This window comes from Mobula birostris, unplaced genomic scaffold (assembly GCF_030028105.1).
Source record: "Mobula birostris isolate sMobBir1 unplaced genomic scaffold, sMobBir1.hap1 scaffold_2824, whole genome shotgun sequence".
NCBI classification, from domain to species: Eukaryota; Metazoa; Chordata; class Chondrichthyes; order Myliobatiformes; family Myliobatidae; genus Mobula; species Mobula birostris.
In genome coordinates this window covers 18,355-38,058 of record NW_027275880.1, presented here as the reverse complement: position 1 = coordinate 38,058, position 19,704 = coordinate 18,355, and the positions used below count along the sequence as shown (strand labels likewise).

At 48.8% G+C, this 19,704-nt stretch overlaps 1 protein-coding gene across 1 annotated transcript; it reads right to left on the bottom strand.

The window, feature by feature from the left end:
* Positions 1-2,250: 2,250 nt before the first annotated feature.
* Positions 2,251-18,569, bottom strand: LOC140192851 (epoxide hydrolase 1-like; the record flags this gene model as incomplete). Its single annotated transcript, XM_072250338.1, has 7 exons — positions 18,478-18,569; positions 16,267-16,465; positions 12,236-12,416; positions 6,066-6,299; positions 3,619-3,748; positions 2,886-3,097; positions 2,251-2,360 (listed from the first exon to the last, which is right to left on the bottom strand). Coding segments are annotated over exons 2-7 (1,053 nt in total), but the record flags the coding sequence as incomplete, so codon positions are not given.
* Between the last annotated feature and the right edge of the window lie 1,135 nt (positions 18,570-19,704).

Genomic DNA, 19,704 nt, shown 5'->3' with positions numbered 1-19,704 from the left:
ACAGGGGAAATGTTCTACCCTATTGTCTCAGATTACAGGGGAAATGTTCTACCCTATTGGCTCTGATTACAGGGGGAAATGTTCTACCCTATTGTCTCAGATTACAGGGGAAATGTTCTACCCTATTGGCTCTGATTACAGGGGAAATGTTCTACCCTATTGTCTCTGATTACAGGGGAAATGTTCTACCCTATAGTCTCTGATTACAGGGGAAATGTTCTACCCTATTGTCTCAGATTACAGGGGAAATGTTCTACCCTATTGTCTCAGATTACAGGGGAAATGTTCTACCCTATTGTCTCAGATTACAGGGGAAATGTTCTACCCTATTGTCTCAGATTACAGGGGAAATGTTCTACCCTATTGTCTCAGATTACAGGGGAAATGTTCTACCCTATTGGCTCAGATTACAGGGGAAATGTTCTACCCTATTGTCTCAGATTACAGGGGAATGTTCTACCCTATTGGCTCTGATTACAGGGAAATGTTCTACCCTATTGTCTCAGATTACAGGGGAAATGTTCTACCCTATTGTCTCAGATTACAGGGGAAATGTTCTACCCTATTGTCTCTGATTACAGGGGAAATGTTCTACCCTATTGTCTCAGATTACAGGGGAAATGTTCTACCCTATTGGCTCAGATTACAGGGGAAATGTTCTACCCTATTGTCTCAGATTACAGGGGAAATGTTCTACCCTATTGGCTCAGATTACAGGGAAATGTTCTACCCTATTGTCTCTGATTACAGGGGAAATGTTCTACCCTATTGTCTCAGATTACAGGGGAAATGTTCTACCCTATTGGCTCTGATTACAGGGGAAATGTTCTACCCTATTGTCTCAGATTACAGGGGAAATGTTCTACCCTATTGAGTCTCAGATTACAGGGGAAATGTGCTACCCTATTGTCTCAGATTACAGGGGAAATGTGCTACCCTATTGTCTCAGATTACAGGGGAAATGTGCTACCCTATTGGCTCTGATTACAGGGGAAATGTTCTACCCTATTGTCTCAGATTACAGGGGAAATGTTCTACCCTATTGGCTCTGATTACATGATTCCATGATTACATGACCCATTTTCAAAGTGTTCCTTTGGTAGACTATAAACCACCCAACCTAAGACCAGACACATCTCTTGCCTGTTGGTGCTCCAACCAGGCCTGATATTAGTTTGAGGTAGAACACTTCATCTTCTGTCTGGACATGTGGCACTGTTCGGGATTCAATATCGAATTCCGCAGATTCAGCTAATTCCTTTTCTCGTCTGTATCAGAAATGGTCATTTCTGCTGTAGGTTATCCACCTGTGATACTGCCTCAGTTTTTTTTCTCCCCATCGATACCATCTGTGAAATGTCTCACTTTTCACAGTTTTTACACATTACTTTATATGTGTCTCCTCTCTTTGAGTGTCCTTGTAGACCTATTGACCAGAAAACCTTATCCTCAGGGTCAGTCTCAGAGCTGAAGTGATGACTCTTTGTCTCCACAGAAACTGCTTAACCTCCTGGGTACTGCCACGATATCTCTCTTCATTTCACACTCTCAGCAACCTTCCTCAACACCTGAGCCTCTCCCATGCACTGACGTGGCAGAGCCAGCATCTGTAGGTTTGTGCTGCCTTGTGCCTACTAGCTCACAGAGTCACACAGCATCGGAAACAGTTCCTTTGGCCCAACTGGACCCACGCTGACCAGCAGTCCCACCTAACTTGGTTCCACTTGCTTGAGTTTGGTTCATATCCCTCCAAACCATTCCTATTCATTGACCTGTCCAAGTACCTTTTAATGTTGCTAATGTACCTGCCTCTGGCAGCTCAGCTCCTTCTCTAAATTAGCCACCCTCTGAGTGAAAACGTTTGCCCCTCAGGTTTCTATTAAATCTGCCACTCTCACCCTAAAGCTGCGTCCTCTGGTTCTTGATTCCCCAGCCCTGGAAAACAGCTGCACATTGAACTTCATGATTTATTCATCTCTGTAAGATAACTCCTCGGCCTCTGACGTTCCTAACCTGCTCCATAATTCAGACCCCGAGTCCTGGCCACGTGCTCATAAATCTTCTTTGCATTCTTTCCAGTGCAATGGCATCTTTCCTTGAGCAGGGTGACCAAAACAGAACACAACGTTCAAAATGCAGCCTACGTAACATGCCACTGCCGTACCCAGCTGCACTGATCCTCGAGACTGCGGCCAGGACCTGTCACCAAAGGAAAAATGAGGACCAGCAGAGACCGTAGGGATGTCCCACCTGAGCAGCCCCACCATCATCCAGGTCCTGGAAATCCATGTTGGTCCAGCTGGAAAACTTCTCCAGGATGTAGGCAGCCAGGCCCACGGGGGAGTCATTCAGGGCACAGCCTATTGAGTAGAGAAACAGCCACATTATACCTGTGTGCAGGTGGCTCCCCATGTCAAGCCAAAGCCCACAAAACTGATTCTAGGTTGTAGCAAATTCTCAGACATCCATATAAGGCACTGGATTTCTCTGGCAGTACTTGCTCTAGGATATTCCTCAAGAAGATGCCAAGCCACAACTTCCAGCCGCTATATAAGCCCAGAGACCTTGATAACACTTCATCAACAGGTAACAGATTCCTGTTTGTAGATACCAACTCCACTACCTGATATGAACCCACAAATTCCTGGCCAGATCCCAGCCTGGAATCCATTATGAGAGCTTATTGTTAAGGATATAACACCACTAAACTATAGAACTAAGTGGTAGCCAGCTACAACCCTACGGACCTGTTATTCTATCTCGAAACTCCCTGAAGCCCTGTATTTGATCCCAGCCTGTAATTGACCCCATTCTCAATACAGCCCAGCGTCCTGTTGTGCGGTGGCCCCAGGCCTGTGGCTGTTGTCTCTGGACCACATATTTACCTACTGTGTCTGGTTTTGTTCCCTGGATGTGCATGTACCCCGACTCCTTCAGCAGCTTGGAGATGTTCCTCATGAAGGGATACATCCGTTCCACATCAGTCTGTGTGAATCCAAACAGCGACGGCATGTACGGCCCAAGAAAGAGGGAGGGGAGAATCTGCAGGTTCAGCTTCGTCAACGGGAAGAAGTTCAGATGGATTCCCAATACCTTCCTTTGGGTAGAGGGGCAGAGTTAACAATGGGGTGGGGGCAGAGTGGTTGGAGACTTTGCCACCCACCTACACAGTTTTGGCCCCATTCCTCGACTCCCTCCTCTCCACTCTCATACACCCATTCTCATTCAACACACTCCTCCGCTCCCCTCCACTTACTCCCCTCCCCTGTCCCTCCTCCTTCACCCGGCACCTCCTCCATCCTCTCCCTCTGACACCTCCCCCTGCTTCCTTCACTCTTCCCTTCCCTCACTCTGTCCTTTCTCACTCCCTGTCCCTGTCCTCCTTCCCTCCTCTACTCCGCCTTCTTTCCGCACATCTCACTCCCCCTGCCCACCCTCCCCACTCCCTCCAGCCCCTCCTCTTCCCTGCCCTCCCGTCTCTTACTCTCCCAACCTGCAACTGCACTCCTCTCTCCTCCCCTCTGCCTTCCTCCTACACTCCCTGTCCTCCTTCAAGCCCGCTTCCCAACCCTGTCCCTCCCTCCTCCACCAAACGCACTCCCTGTGACCTGGACTCACTCAGGGATCATCTGTGCCATGTTAGTGGCGATGGTGGCACCCCAGTCGCCTCCCTGTATGTAGAAACGCTCAAAGCCCAAACGTTGCATCAGTTTGTGGAAAATGCGGGCAGCAGCGATCGTGTCAAAGCCTGTGGACAGGGGAGTGCATTACAGTTTGAACACCCAAACACACCACACTCCACCCCACCAACCCAATCACACTGTCCCAACACCACCTACACCACCCCACCCCACCCAATCACACTGTCCCAACACCACCCAAACCACACTCCACCCCACCAACCCAATCACACTGTCCCAACACCACTCAAACCACACCCCACCCATCCCAGAAACACCCACCCAATCACACTGTCCCAACACCACCTACACCATACCCCACCCCACCCAATCACACTGTCCCAACTCCACCCAAACCACACCCCACCCATCCCAGAAACACCCACCCAATCACACCGTCCCAACACCACCTACACCACACCACCCCACCCAATCACACTGTCCCAACACCACCTACACCACACTCCACCCCACCAACCCAATCACACTGTCCCAACACCACCTACACCACACCCCACCCCACCCAATCACGCTGTCCCAACACCACCCAAACCACACTTCACCCCACCCATCCCAGAAGCACCCACCCAATCACACTGTCCCAACACCACCTACACCACACCCCACCCCACCCAATCACACTGTCCCAACACCACCTACACCACACTACACCCCACCCACCCAATACCACCCAAACCACATCCCACCCCACCCATCCAGAAACACCCACCCAATCACACTGTCCCAACACCACCTACACCACACCCCACCACACCCAATCACACTGTCCCAACACCACCCAAACCACACCCCACCCCACCACACCCAATCACACTGCCCCAACACCACCCAAACCACACTCCACCCCACCAACCCAATCACACTGTCCCAACACCACCTACACCACACCCCACCCCACCCAATCACACTGTCCCAACACCACCTACACCACACCCCACCACATCCGTCCCGGGAACACACACACCCAAACCACACCCCACACCGTCCCAGGAACCCCCACCCAATCACACTGTCCCAACACCACCTACACCACACTCCACCCCACCAACCCAATCACACTGTCCCAACACCACTCAAACCACACCCCACCCATCCCAGAAACACCCACCCAATCACACTGTCCCAACACCACCTACACCACACCCCACCCCACCCAATCACACTGTCCCAACAGCACCTACACCACACTACACCCCACCCACCCAATCACACTGTCCCAACACCACCCAAACCACACCCCACCCCACCCATCCCAGAAACACCCAGCCAATCACACTGCCCCAACACCACCTACACCACACTCCACCCCACCAACCCAATCACACTGTCCCAACACCACTCAAACCACACCCCACCCATCCCAGAAACACCCACCCAATCACACTGTCCCAACACCACCTACACCACACCCCACCCCACCCAATCACACTGTCCCAACAGCACCTACACCATACTACACCCCACCCACCCAATCACACTGTCCCAACACCACCTACACCACACCCCACCACGTCCATCCTGGGAACACACACCCAAACCACACCCCACACCGTCCCAGGAACACCCACCCAATCACACTGTCCCAACACCACCTACACCACACCCACCCCACCCATCCTGTGAACCCCCACCCAATCACACTGTCCCAACACCACCTACAACACACCCACCCCACCCATCCTGTGAACACCCACCCAATCACGCTGTCCCAACACCAGCTACACCACACCCCACCACATCCATCCCGGGAACACACACCCAAACCACACCCCACACCATCCCAGGAACACCCACCCAATCACACTGTCCCAACACCACCTACACCCCACCCATCCTGTGAACCCCCACCCAATCACACTGTCCCAACACCAGCTACACCACACCCCACCACATCCATCCCGAGAACACACACCCAAACCACACCCCACACCATCCCAGGCACACCCACCCAATCACACTGTCCCAACATCACCTACACCACACCCCACCCCACCCAATCACACTGTCCCAACACCACCTACACCATATCCCACACCACCCATCCTGTGAATACACACCCAATCACACTGTCCAAACACCACCTACACCACACCCCACCCCACCCAATCACACTGTCCCAATACCACCTACACCACACCCCACCACATCCATCCCGTGAACACACACCCAAACCACACCCTACCCTGTCTTTCCCAGTGGGTCAAGAATCAGACAAGGTGCCAGTGGGTATTCTTAGGATGGGGTTGGGTTGAATTTGGATGGGTGTTTCTGGGACAACAGGGTGGGATAAGGTTTTGGTGGGTATTTTAGGGTCAAAGTGTTACCTGGGCCAGAAACGTGAGGTTGGGCAGGTGGGACTCTCACCTTGCTTGTGTGGTGCCTCCGAGAAGCCGTATCCTGGGATGGAGGGACAAACCATCTCGAAGGCCAGGTTCTGGTGCTTGTCCAGGGTGTGGCTGCCGCGGTCCTTCAGAAGGGAAGCAATCTTGTAGAACTCGTAAAAGGAACCTGGCCAGCCGTGGATCAACATCAGGGGCCGAACGGCTCCGTCTGGGGGAAGCACGTCCGGCTTCACATGCACAAAGTGCACTTGGATCCCTGAAAACCAAGGTCACATCAGCAAGACCCCGATACCAACCACTCTCTCTGTACAAAAACCTTCAAGTCCTTTACCTCCTCAGAAGGCTGAGGAAATTTGCAATGTCCTTCATGATTCTGGGGAGACAGTGGTAGAAAGACAATAGACAGAAGCAGATAGAGCAAAGAAACTGTGAGGCAGGTGGGGGGAGAGAGCAGCCTCATCTATCTCCCAATTTCCCCTCCCCTCAGCTTGGCACTACCTACCTGCTATACAGCACAGGATAGGCCCTTCGGACAACAACGTTTGTGCCAAACACAATACCGAATGAAATTAAATCTCTGCTGCCTGCACATGATCCATATCCCCTCCAGTACCACAATAGGCACCTCCCACCCTCTGTCCCGTGCATCACCTTTAAACTTCCCACACCCCCCCCATCTGAAATGCATATCCTCTGGTATTTAACGTTTTGAACCTAAAGAAAGGTCAGCTCTATCCACGCCTCTCAAAATTTCATAAGCTTCAATCAGGGCTCCTTTCAGAGGCTGAGGGGAATACTGATAGAACATTATAAGAAAATAACCCATTTGTCCATACCGTCTAATCCAGGCAGCATCCTGGTAACCCTCTCCAAAGACTCCATATTCTTCCTGAAATAGGACAACCTGAATTGCAGACAATGCTCCAAACGTGGCTTCACCAAAGTTTTGTCTATCTTCAATATGACTTTGTGATTCTTATACTCACTGCCCCCACCATGCCGTACACCTCCTTTACCAGCCTACCTACTTTCAGGGAGCGATGGACTTGGATGTGCCCTGTTGAGAGAACAGGGCATGGACTCATTTCTCACCCCTCTGCCGTCCTCCAATCACCTTGAAATTCTGACTCACTGCTCCCCCCTCCCCTCTGTACTGCCCATCTCCCCTCTCCACTCCTGGTCCTGACACAGACTTTCAACCCGAAATGTCAACAATTCCTTTCCTCCCACAAATGCTGCTCGACCTGCTGAATTTCTCCAGCAGAATATTTGCTGCTCCTTTAACATTTCTGGAAATTCTCCTCTGCACCTTCATTCTTTTTCTCATAACCACCTGTGCTGCCCCATTTTGACCCTTGGACCTTCACCAGTATCCTTCTCCTTTTGACCCTTGGACCTTCACCAGAATCCTTCTCCTTTTGACCGTTGGACCTTCACCAGAATCCTTCTCCTTCTGATCCTGGACCTTCACCAGTATCCTTCTCCTTTTGACCGTTGGACCTTCACCAGAATCCTTCTCCTTTTGACCGTTGGACCTTCACCAGAATCCTTCTCCTTCTGATCCTGGACCTTCACCAGTATCCTTCTCCTTTTGACCGTTGGACCTTCACCAGAATCCTTCTCCTTTTGACCATTGGATCTTCACCAGTATCCTTCTCCTTTTGTTCCTGGACCTTCACCAGTATCCTTCTCCTTTTGACCCTTGGACCTTCACCAGAATCCTTCTCCTTTTGACCGTTGGACCTTCACCAGAATCCTTCTCCTTTTGATCCTGGACCTTCACCAGTATCCTTCTCCTTTTGTTCCTGGACCTTCACCAGTATCCTTCTCCTTTTGACCCTTGGACCTTCACCAGTATCCTTCTCCTTTTGACCCTTGGACCTTCACCAGTATCCTTCTCCTTCTGATCCTTGGACCTTCACCAGTATCCTTCTCCTTTTGACCCTTGGACCTTCACCAGTATCCTTCTCCTTTTGACCCTTGGACCTTCACCAGTATCCTTCTCCTTCTGATCCTTGGACCTTCACCAGTATCCTTCTCCTTTTGACCGTTGGACCTTCGCCAGTATCCTTCTCCTTTTGTTCCTGGACCTTCACCAGTATCCTTCTCCTATTGATCCTGGACTTTCACCAGTATCCTTCTCCTTTTGATCATTGGACCTTCACCAGTATCCTTCTCCTTCTGATCCTTGGACCTTCACCAGTATCCTTCTCCTTTTGACCCTTGGACCTTCACCAGTATCCTTCTCCTTTTGTTCCTGGACCTTCACCAGTATCCTTCTCCTTTTGACCGTTGGACCTTCGCCAGTATCCTTCTCCTTTTGACCATTGGATCTTCACCAGTATCCTTCTCCTTCTGATCCTGGACCTTCACCAGTATCCTTCTCCTTTTGTTCCTGGACCTTCACCAGTATCCTTCTCCTTTTGACCGTTGGACCTTCGCCAGTATCCTTCTCCTTTTGACCATTGGATCTTCACCAGTATCCTTCTCCTTCTGATCCTGGACCTTCACCAGTATCCTTCTCCTTTTGACCCTTGGACCTTCACCAGTATCCTTCTCCTTTTGATCCTGGACCTTCACCAGAATCCTTCTCCTTTTGACACTTGGACCTTCACCAGTATCCTTCTCCTTTTGACCCTTGGACCTTCACCAGTATCCTTCTCCTTTTGACCCTTGGACCTTCACCAGTATCCTTCTCCTTTTGACCGTTGGACCTTCGCCAGTATCCTTCTCCTTCTGATCCTTGGACCTTCACCAGTATCCTTCTCCTTTTGACCCTTGGACCTTCACCAGTATCCTTCTCCTTTTGATCCTGGACCTTCACCAGTATCCTTCTCCTTTTGATCCTTGGACCTTCACCAGTATCCTTCTCCTTCTGATCCTTGGACCTTCACCAGTATCCTTCTCCTTTTGTTCCTGGATCTTCACCAGTATCCTTCTCCTTTTGTTCCTGGACCTCCACCAGTATCCTTCTCCTTTTGACCCTGGACCTTCACCAGTATCCTTCTCCTTCTGATCCTTGGACCTTCACCAGTATCCTTCTCCTTTTGACCATTGGACCTTCACCAGTATCCTTCTCCTTCAGATCCTTGGACCTTTACCAGTATCCTTCTCCTTTTGATCCTTGGACCTTCACCAGTATCCTTCTCCTTTTGATCCTGGACCTTCACCAGTATCCTTCTCCTTTTGTTCCTGGACCTTCACCAGTATCCTTCTCCTTTTGTTCCTGGACCTTCACCAGTATCCTTCCCCTTTTGACCCTTGGACCTTCACCAGTATCCTTCTTCTTTTGTTCCTGGACCTTCACCAGAATCCTTCTCCTTTTGTTCCTGGACCTTCACCAGTATCCTTCTCCTTTTGACCCTGGACCTTCACCGGTATCCTTCTCCTTTTGATCCTGGACCTTCACCAGTATCCTTCTCCTTTTGACCGTTGGACCTTCGCCAGTATCCTTCTTCTTTTGTCCGTTGGACCTTCACCAGTATCCTTCTCCTTCTGATCCTGGACCTTCACCAGTATCCTTCTCCTTTTGTTCCTGGACCTTCACCAGTATCCTTCTCCTTTTGACCATTGGACCTTCACCAGTATCCTTCTCCTTTTGACCCTTGGACCTTCACCAGTATCCTTCTCCTTTTGACCCTTGGACCTTCACCAGTATCCTTCCCCTTTTGACCCTTGGACCTTCACCAGTATCCTTCTCCTTCTGATCCTGGACCTTCACCAGTATCCTTCTCCTTTTGTTCCTGGACCTTCACCAGTATCCTTCTCCTTCTGATCCTGGACCTTCACCAGTATCCTTCTCCTATTGATCCTGGACCTTCACCAGTATCCTTCTCCTTTTGACCCTTGGACCTTCACCAGTATCCTTCTCCTTTTGACCCTTGGACTTTCACCAGTATCCTTCTCCTTTTGACACTTGGACCTTCACCAGTATCCTTCTCCTTTTGACCCTGGACCTTCACCAGTATCCTTCTCCTTTTGTTCCTGGACCTTCACCAGTATCCTTCTCCTATTGATCCTGGACCTTCACCAGTATCCTTCTCCTTTTGACCCTTGGACCTTCACCAGTATCCTTCTCCTTTTGATCCTGGACCTTCACCAGTATCATTCTCCTTTTGACCATTGGACCTTCACCAGTATCCTTCTCCTTTTGACCCTTGGACCTTCACCAGAATCCTTCTCCTTTTGACCCTTGGACCTTCACCAGAATCCTTCTCCTTCTGATCCTGGACCTTCACCAGTATCCTTCTCCTTTTGACCGTTGGACCTTCACCAGAATCCTTCTCCTTTTGACCGTTGGACCTTCACCAGAATCCTTCTCCTTCTGATCCTGGACCTTCACCAGTATCCTTCTCCTTTTGACCGTTGGACCTTCACCAGAATCCTTCTCCTTTTGACCATTGGATCTTCACCAGTATCCTTCTCCTTTTGTTCCTGGACCTTCACCAGTATCCTTCTCCTTTTGACCCTTGGACCTTCACCAGAATCCTTCTCCTTTTGACCGTTGGACCTTCACCAGAATCCTTCTCCTTTTGATCCTGGACCTTCACCAGTATCCTTCTCCTTTTGTACCTGGACCTTCACCAGTATCCTTCTCCTTTTGACCCTTGGACCTTCACCAGTATCCTTCTCCTTTTGACCCTTGGACCTTCACCAGTATCCTTCTCCTTCTGATCCTTGGACCTTCACCAGTATCCTTCTCCTTTTGACCGTTGGACCTTCGCCAGTATCCTTCTCCTTTTGTTCCTGGACCTTCACCAGTATCCTTCTCCTATTGATCCTGGACTTTCACCAGTATCCTTCTCCTTTTGATCATTGGACCTTCACCAGTATCCTTCTCCTTCTGATCCTTGGACCTTCACCAGTATTCTTCTCCTTTTGACCCTTGGACCTTCACCAGTATCCTTCTCCTTTTGTTCCTGGACCTTCACCAGTATCCTTCTCCTTTTGACCGTTGGACCTTCGCCAGTATCCTTCTCCTTTTGACCATTGGATCTTCACCAGTATCCTTCTCCTTCTGATCCTGGACCTTCACCAGTATCCTTCTCCTTTTGTTCCTGGACCTTCACCAGTATCCTTCTCCTTTTGACCGTTGGACCTTCGCCAGTATCCTTCTCCTTTTGACCATTGGATCTTCACCAGTATCCTTCTCCTTCTGATCCTGGACCTTCACCAGTATCCTTCTCCTTTTGACCCTTGGACCTTCACCAGTATCCTTCTCCTTTTGATCCTGGACCTTCACCAGAATCCTTCTCCTTTTGACACTTGGACCTTCACCAGTATCCTTCTCCTTTTGACCCTTGGACCTTCACCAGTATCCTTCTCCTTTTGACCCTTGGACCTTCACCAGTATCCTTCTCCTTTTGACCGTTGGACCTTCGCCAGTATCCTTCTCCTTCTGATCCTGGACCTTCACCAGTATCCTTCTCCTTTTGTTACTGGACCTTCACCAGTATCCTTCTCCTTTTGTTCCTGGACCTTCACCAGTATCCTTCTCCTATTGATCCTGGACCTTCACCAGTATCCTTCTCCTTTTGTTCCTGGACCTTCACCAGTATCCTTCTCCTTTTGTTCCTGGACCTTCACCAGTATCCTTCTCCTTTTGTTCCTGGACCTTCACCAGTATCCTTCTGTCACTCAATACTCCCGAGAATCTTATGATATGTGATCTGGGGCCTGACCTCTGTAGCTTAGTTGTGACCTGTTGCTCTGCTCTGAGGAATTTGGGGATCTCTATGACTGGTCTGCCCTCATCAAACTCCACTATTCACCAACACCTCATGTTCCCAATAACTGGTCCACTAACTTATCTTAATTGTAGAGGATAAGCAGGAAAAGTTATGGGTAACACAACACCCACCCACAATTACTCCCTGCTGTACCATTGTCTCGCCACAGTCTGGGACCCTCTCCAAGACCCAACGTCTCACTACAGTGTAGGACAGTCACAACCCAAAGCTTCATCAATTCCTCCTGTCCCAATGTCACAGCAGTCTTTCAAGTCCCCCTCCTCCTGCCCAAAGGTCTTTGATTGATTCTATTATGGATGTATTGAGTATACCCACAAGAAAATGAACCCTGGGGTTTTATATGTACTTTGATAATACATATACCTTGAACTTGGAAGGCTGTATAATTTATAACTCCTTTGATAATAATTGAATCTCGAACAGAATGGACTGAGGGACCCACCTTCAATCCTGGTTCTGAAATGAGGGTAGCTGTTTAAGTGCTCCACCTGCTTCCACCAGTCATAGTCGTTCCTCCAATAGGAAACCACCTTCCTCAGGTAGGTGGAGTTAAAGCCATAGTGAAAGCAGCTGCCCTCCAGTGGGGGGGTGAACCGCATGTTGTCCAGGCGATTGTACAGGTCCTGGAATTCAAACCACATTCCAACAGGCTGTGCACACACGCTTAAACACAGACACACAAAAAGAAATTACGAAGGCAAAGAAGGACCGTGGAGTGACATGCAGAAACCTTTTATAAGTATTTTAGAAAAAGACAGTATAAGGAATAGTCTGTGTGTGGATCCAGCTGAGATATAAATGAATACTTCTCATTAGTTTTCATCAGGGAGAATGCCATGGAAGAAGAGTTAAGGGAGGGATACACTGATGATTATCCATGGCAGGAAGGAGGGAGTGCTGGAAATATTGGAGCAGATTAGCGTAGGTAAATCCCTGGGACCAGTGGGATTTATCAGAAGATGCAAATAGAAGCAAGAGAAGTGACTGTTTGGGCCCTGACTAAGATTTTTACATCTTCGTTAGCCAAGAGTGAGGTAGCAAAAGACAGGAAGTTAACATAACGGTGCCCTCTTTTCAAAAGGGGCACTAAGGATAAATCCTGGAAACTACAGGCCAGTGAGCGAAGGGAAGCTGTTGGAAAAGATCTGAGGGACAGGATTTATGTTTACTTGGAAAGGTAGGGATTGATATGATTTTGTAATGGGGAGATCATGTCCCACAGATCTGACTAAGATTTTGAGGAGTTAACTAAGAAAATTGATCAAGGCAAAGAGATAGATGTGGTTTATTTGGACTTTAGACAAGCCCCTCCGTGGCCAGTTGATCCAGAGGAGTGTAAGCAAACTAGACCCAACGTTAGGTGGTGGATAGGTGTTATTCTGATTGGAACTTTGTGACTAGTGGTGTACAGCAGGGTTCAATGCTGTTACTTTTCTTTGTAATAGATGCAAATGCAGCTGGTCCAAGGAGTAAGTTTGCAGGTGATATGAAAATTGGTAGAGTCATACATAGCAGAGCAACTCGGACAACCTCAGCAGGCCAGGCAGCATCTAGAAAAAGAGTGCAGTCAACGTTTCGGGCTAAAACTCTTCGGTCTGTTGATACACAGCAGAGAAGGCTATCCAAGGATACAGTGAAAAGAACATAGAGCATTCAGAAAGTTAGGTGGAGCAGTGACTATTGGAATTTCACCCGACGAGGTGAAGTAATCATAAACAGCACCAAGTCAATAGATGCTGGAAATCCAGAGCAACACACCAAAAATGGTGGAGGAACTCGGCAGATCAGGCAGCATCTATGGAAATGAATAGGTAGTCGACATTTTGGGCCGAGACCTTTCTTCAGGACTGAGGAGATGTCTTCTGCCCTCCTTCTCGGTCCTGGAGAGGGGTCTCAGCCCACAACGTCAACTATCTATTCATTTCCATAGATGCTGCCTGATCTCTAAGTTTCTCCACCATTTCAGGCTTGTTGCTAAGGGTGAAGAATGCACCTTGGGAAGTAAAATTTTGTTAAACTATATAGACTATATTCTAGTGACTTTCCAGCAGACTTGTTAATGTACAGAGGAACCTGAGTTGTAAATCTGAAAACGTCAACATTGCTGGAGAGGGTAATGTGAAGGAAGTTAGGATGCAGCTAAACAAAACACTGGTTAGATCACACTTGGAGCACAGTGGACAGTCCTGCTCACCACACAAAGAATGAATGTGGGAGCAATAGAGAGAATGCGGAAGAGATTCACCAGGATGTTGTTAAAAGGAGAAAGGAGGAAGGTGATTGTGCAGACATCTCCTCCACAATCTTCATCAGCACAGGTGTAGCCCGAGGCTGTGTGCTCAGCCCCCTGCTCTACTTGTTTCTTGTACTTATGACTGAAGCTAAGTACAGTTCCAATGCCATATTTAAGTACATTGGCTGAAGAATTAGCATACAGGAGGGAGATTGAAAATCTGGTTGAATAATGCCACAATAACAACTTCTCACTTAACGTCAGCAAAACCAAGCAGCTGATTATTGACACCAGGAGGAGGAAACCAGACCTCTTCGGGGATCACAGGTAGAAAAGGTTGGTAACTTTAAATTCCTTACTGTGGTCATATCAGAGGATCTGTCCCGGGACCAGCATTAACAGCACCCCTGTTTTCTTAGCAGTTTGTGTAGATTCAGCAAGTCATCTTAAACTTCTATGAATGCACAGTGGAGATTATCCTGATTGGTTGCATCACAATCTGGTATGAAAACACCAATCCCAAGAACGGCAAAGCCTAAAAAGAAGGTAGATACAGCCCAGTCCATCAAAAGCAAGGTCTCCCCTGCACTCTGCCGGTCTACAAGGAGCTCTGCCACAAGAAAGCATCACACACCACTAAGAACCCCCACCTTAAGGTCATGCTCTATTCTCGCTACTGCCATCAGAAAGGAGCTTTAGGTCCCGCACCACCAGGTTCAGGAAGAGTTTTATTACTCCTGGACCAGTGTGGGTAACTTTCACTCACCTCAACTCTGAACTGACCACTTTCGAGGTCTCCACAACTCATTTTGTCGGTGTTATTTATTTATATGTTTGTTTATTTATTATTATTATTTGCATATGCACAGATCGTCTTCTTTTGCACATTGGTTGTTTGTCAGTCTTTGCATTTTTTATTGATTCTATTGATTTCTTTGTTCAACTCAATGTCTGCAAGAAAATGAATCTCAGGACAGCACATGGGGACATACATATTTTGATAATAAATTTACTTTGAACAGATTGGATAGTCTTGGATTGTTCTCACTGGAACATAGGAGGTTTATAAAGTTATGAAAGGTCCATTTTGCAGTTTAGGGAGCTAGAACTAGAGCTTTCAGAGGGGAGAAATTTAAAAGCGATCTAAGGGGTAAATTTCTTTTCAACAAATGGAAGGTGGCAAGTATGTGGAATAAGTCACCAGAGGGCGCTGTTTATCCATCTCTGGGAGAGGGGTTGGGAGCACGGGGAGAGGATTTTATTGCCCAGCTCCAACAGACCTCCAAATGGCCTATCAATCCATTTCAGGTGAAGTAACGCATTTTGGGAAGTAAAGTTCTGGTTGGACGTATATACTTAGTGGCCATTTTATTAGATACACCTCTACACCTGCTCATTAATGCAAATATCTAATCAGCCAATCATATGGCAGCAACTCAATGCATAAAAGCACGCAGACATGGTCAAGAGATTCAGATGTTGTTCAGACCAAACATCAGAATGGGGAAGAAATGTGATGTAAGTGACTTTGACCATGGAATGATTGTTGGTGCCGGAAACTGCTGATCTCTTTGGATTTCCACATACACCAGTCTCTAGAGTTTACAGAGAATGGTATAAAAACATCTGGTCTGCAGCATTTCTGTGGGTAAAAATGCCTTGTTAATGGGAGAGGTCAGTGGGGAATGGTCAGACTGGTTCAAAGTGACAGGAATAGCTCAAATAGCCACACGTTATGACAGTGTAATGAGGAACGGCATCTCTGAATGCACAATACATTGAACCTGGAAGTAGATGGGCTACAGCAGCAAAAACCGTGGACATACACACAGTGGTCACTTTGTTAGGTACAGGAGGTACCACATAAAATGACCACTGAACGTGGACTAAATTCCAGGGACCTTAGTGGTGTTCCTAGGAGTGTTGATTTATAGAGGAGCCTCGGGAACAAGCCTGTAGCACCCAGTAAGTGTGGGTCTGTGTGCTGTGGCCTCAAACACAGGCCAGAATTCTCTCTTTCCCTTTCAGACCCTCTTCCCTCTTGTGACCCAGCTCACATTCTACGTGAATTGCTCAGCAGTCAGCCTCCTAGCTGAGAGACTGAGCGGAGGTGGGATAGGGTTAAAGCTCCCCTTTGTTCCTGTAACATTGACAGGCTTGATTACAAGAGCCTGGTCTGTAACTGGCCCTGTTCCCATTAACAGTCCATTCCTGGTTTGGTTCCATGGTTCCACAGTTACCTGGATCATTTGCTCTGACACTTCAAGTTTAAACGGCTTGACCGATTCATCCACCTCCTCCAACTCCAGCCGATCCCCCTCCCCCCACCAGCCGACCCCCTCCGGGATGCTCCTGGGGCTCTCACGCAAAAACAAGTAATAAAGGAGAATTCCAACCACCAGGGTGAAGATAATGAGCAACATCATGGAGAAGATGAACCTAGGGAAGAGGAGACAGACAAATTAGTAGCAGAAACAGGGTTTACGTCACAACTTAAAGTCTGCCACCATCGAGCTGATTTTGGTGTCTCGCAAGAGTCACTTTCAATCACTGTACTGGCAGTGAGATCTTTGGGGAAGAGTGATCATATTGTAATGGAATGCTAAAATGAGTTTGAGAGTGATTCTGTGTGGGAGACGGACAGGTGAGGGGAAAGGGGAATTCTGTGTGGGAGACAGACAGGTGAGGGGAAAGGGGAATTCTGTGTGGGAGACGGTGACAGACAGGTGAGGGGAAAGGGGAATTCTGTGTGGGAAACGGTGACAGACAGGTGAGGGGAAAGGGAAATTCTGTGTGGGAGACGTTGACAGACAGGTGAGGGGAAAGGGGAATTCTGTGTGGGAGATGGTGACAGACAGGTGAGGGGAAAGGGAAACTCTGTGTGGGAGACGGACAGGTGAGGGGAAAGGGGAATTCTGTGTGGCAGACGGTGACAGACAGGTGAGGGGAAAGGGGAATTCTGTGTGGGAGACGGTGACAGACAGGTGAGGGGAAAGGGAAACTCTGTGTGGGAGACGGACAGGTGAGGGGAAAGGGGAATTCTGTGTGGGAGACGGTGACAGACAGGTGAGGGGAAAGGGGAATTCTGTGTGGGAGAGGGTGACAGACAGGTGAGGGGAAAGGGGAATTCTGTGTGGGAGATGTTGACAGACAGGTGAGGGGAAAGGGGAATTCTGTGTGGGAGACGGTGACAGGTGAGGGGAAAGGGGAATTCTGTGTGGGAGAGGGTGACAGACAGGTGAGGGGAAAGGGGAATTCTGTGTGGGAGACGGACAGGTGAGGGAAAAAGGGGAATTCTGTGTGGCAGACGGTGACAGACAGGTGAGGGGAAAGGGGAATTCTGTGTGGGAGATGTTGACAGACAGGTGAGGGGAAAGGGGAATTCTGTGTGGCAGACGGTGACAGACAGGTGAGGGGAAAGGGGAATTCTGTGTGGGAGACGTTGACACACAGGTGAGGGGCAAGGAGAATTCTGTGTGGGAGATGGACAGGTGAGGGGAAAGGGGAATTCTGTGTGGGAGACGGTGACAGACAGGTGAGGGGAAAGGAGAATTCTGTGTGGAGGTGGTGAGAACAGATAGACGGGAAATCTTCCCGTCCGATCAGGGTCACGTGAGCAGTCGGCGGCTATCTCGTCCCTGACCGCTGACATCAGACAGACATTCTCTGAAGAGTATTGACAGTGGCTGGGGTCACCCATCTTGTAAAGACACTGCCCAGAAGAAGGCAATGGTAAATCACTTCTGTAGAAAAAATCGCTAAGAACGATCGTGCTCATGGTCGCCCACGCCAAACAACACACGCACACAATGATACTGAAGGCAGCTGAGCACAAAACCCGTTGGCTGAGCACAGATTGCGAGAGCAGGGACGCCACGATTACACAAGGTATCACACTGGTTGGGTGTGAGATGGTGTAGGAGCCACAGTCTGTCACTACTCATCAGAATCACGTTCAAAATCGGAAGGTTGATTTGCAGCAACAATACAATGCTAACTATAAATTACGATAAATAAAATAAATTGTGCAAAAGAGAGTAAATTAGTTAGTAAGAGTTCATAAATGTGATGGCAGAGCTGTTCCGAAAACGTCGTGTGGGTCGTCAGGCTCCTGGCGCTAATAATGAGAACGCACGGTGAGGGTCCTGACGCCCACTTGGGGCATCGCCTTCTGAAGATGCCCTTGGCGGTGTACCGGCGGGGATTGCGAAGTGTCCGGAGGCTGGGAGAGGGGAAACGGAAAGGAGCAGAGACCGAGACCGGACTAAGGATTGGCGTTATTCGGCGGAGGACTGCGCTCGGCGGACTGGCAGTGAAGGGCGTAGGGCTCGCCGAGGGAGAGTGCAGCACGAGAGGCCAAGAAATCGGAGCAAGTGGTGCCCAGATTTCCGATATTCTCCGCAGGCTCGTCTCCTCTTGTCTTTTACAACCTTCCCAGTACCGCCACTTACCGCAGAGCTGCAGACACCTGCTTGCCGACCTTTGAAACTTGGCAGAGAAGGAGCGGAGGACTAGCGCAGCCTATGGACCGGAAGAGTTCTGCAGCCGGCCGACCTCGGAGGGCAGCCTGTTTATCGGATGTGCTCTCTCACTGTTGGTAGAACTCCCCGATTCAGACCACTGGTTTGGTTATTTGCAAATCAGGGTGGTGCGTGGCCAGCTCCACCTAGATCGGGCTGGAGATAGCGAAGCCTCAACTCCCACACACCATAGTTTCAAGAACAGCTACTTCCCTTCAACCATTCATTGGGTTCTCAAACTAACCGCAAAACCCCAATCACTGCAGCTTCACAACACCATGGCCACGTTGGCCAGTTTGCCTAAAATAGACTTTGTTTGTTTAGTTCTTATTGTGTTCTTTCTTGTAAAATATGCGTATGTTCTTCTTGTGAATGCACAACAAATGTGAGGAAATATCCCAGTGTTAATAAATGTGGTTCCGGTGATGGATGCCACGAGTCTGTGGTGCTGCAATTAAGTTTTTCATTGTACAGCACCTCTGCGCATCGAACAATACAGTAAAACTCGACTTCGAATCCCCTGCTGCCGTTCTTCTTCCATAAATAAGACGGCAGCTCTTCAGACAGCCTCGCCGGCTTTGCCAGGCGGACTGAAGCAGCACACAAGATGCAAGAGGATTCGTTTATCACAAGTACATCAAACCATACAGTGAAATGCGAGCTTTGCCAACACATGTTCTGGGGCAGCCTGCATGGGTCACAACACATTCTGGTGCCAACCACAGCGTGCCCACAATGCTTGGCAGAACCAGACAGAACACAGCATAATGGAGTACAACAAATAACAAAACAACACATAAACATAATACAAAAAGTAACAACATCCTTCCTCCCCCTCTCCCACCCACACACAAGGACAATCCTTCAACTCCAGGACAGATCTCTAGTCTCCAGACTATGGCCATTGGCTTCAACTTCTGGACTTCCGATCAACTTTTGGGTTCTAAATCTTTGGTATTGACCCCTAGGCTATCCGATGACGGGACCCTGAACTCCAGGCGCACTGACCGAGGGAAATGAACAGTTGACATTTTGGGTGGAGATCCTTGGTCTGGAGTGAAAGATGGAGGGGAGATGGCCAGTATTAAAGGTGGAGCAAGAACTGCTACATCTGCCCGGGTCAGGAGGGAACGATGGATGAAACAACACCTAATATTC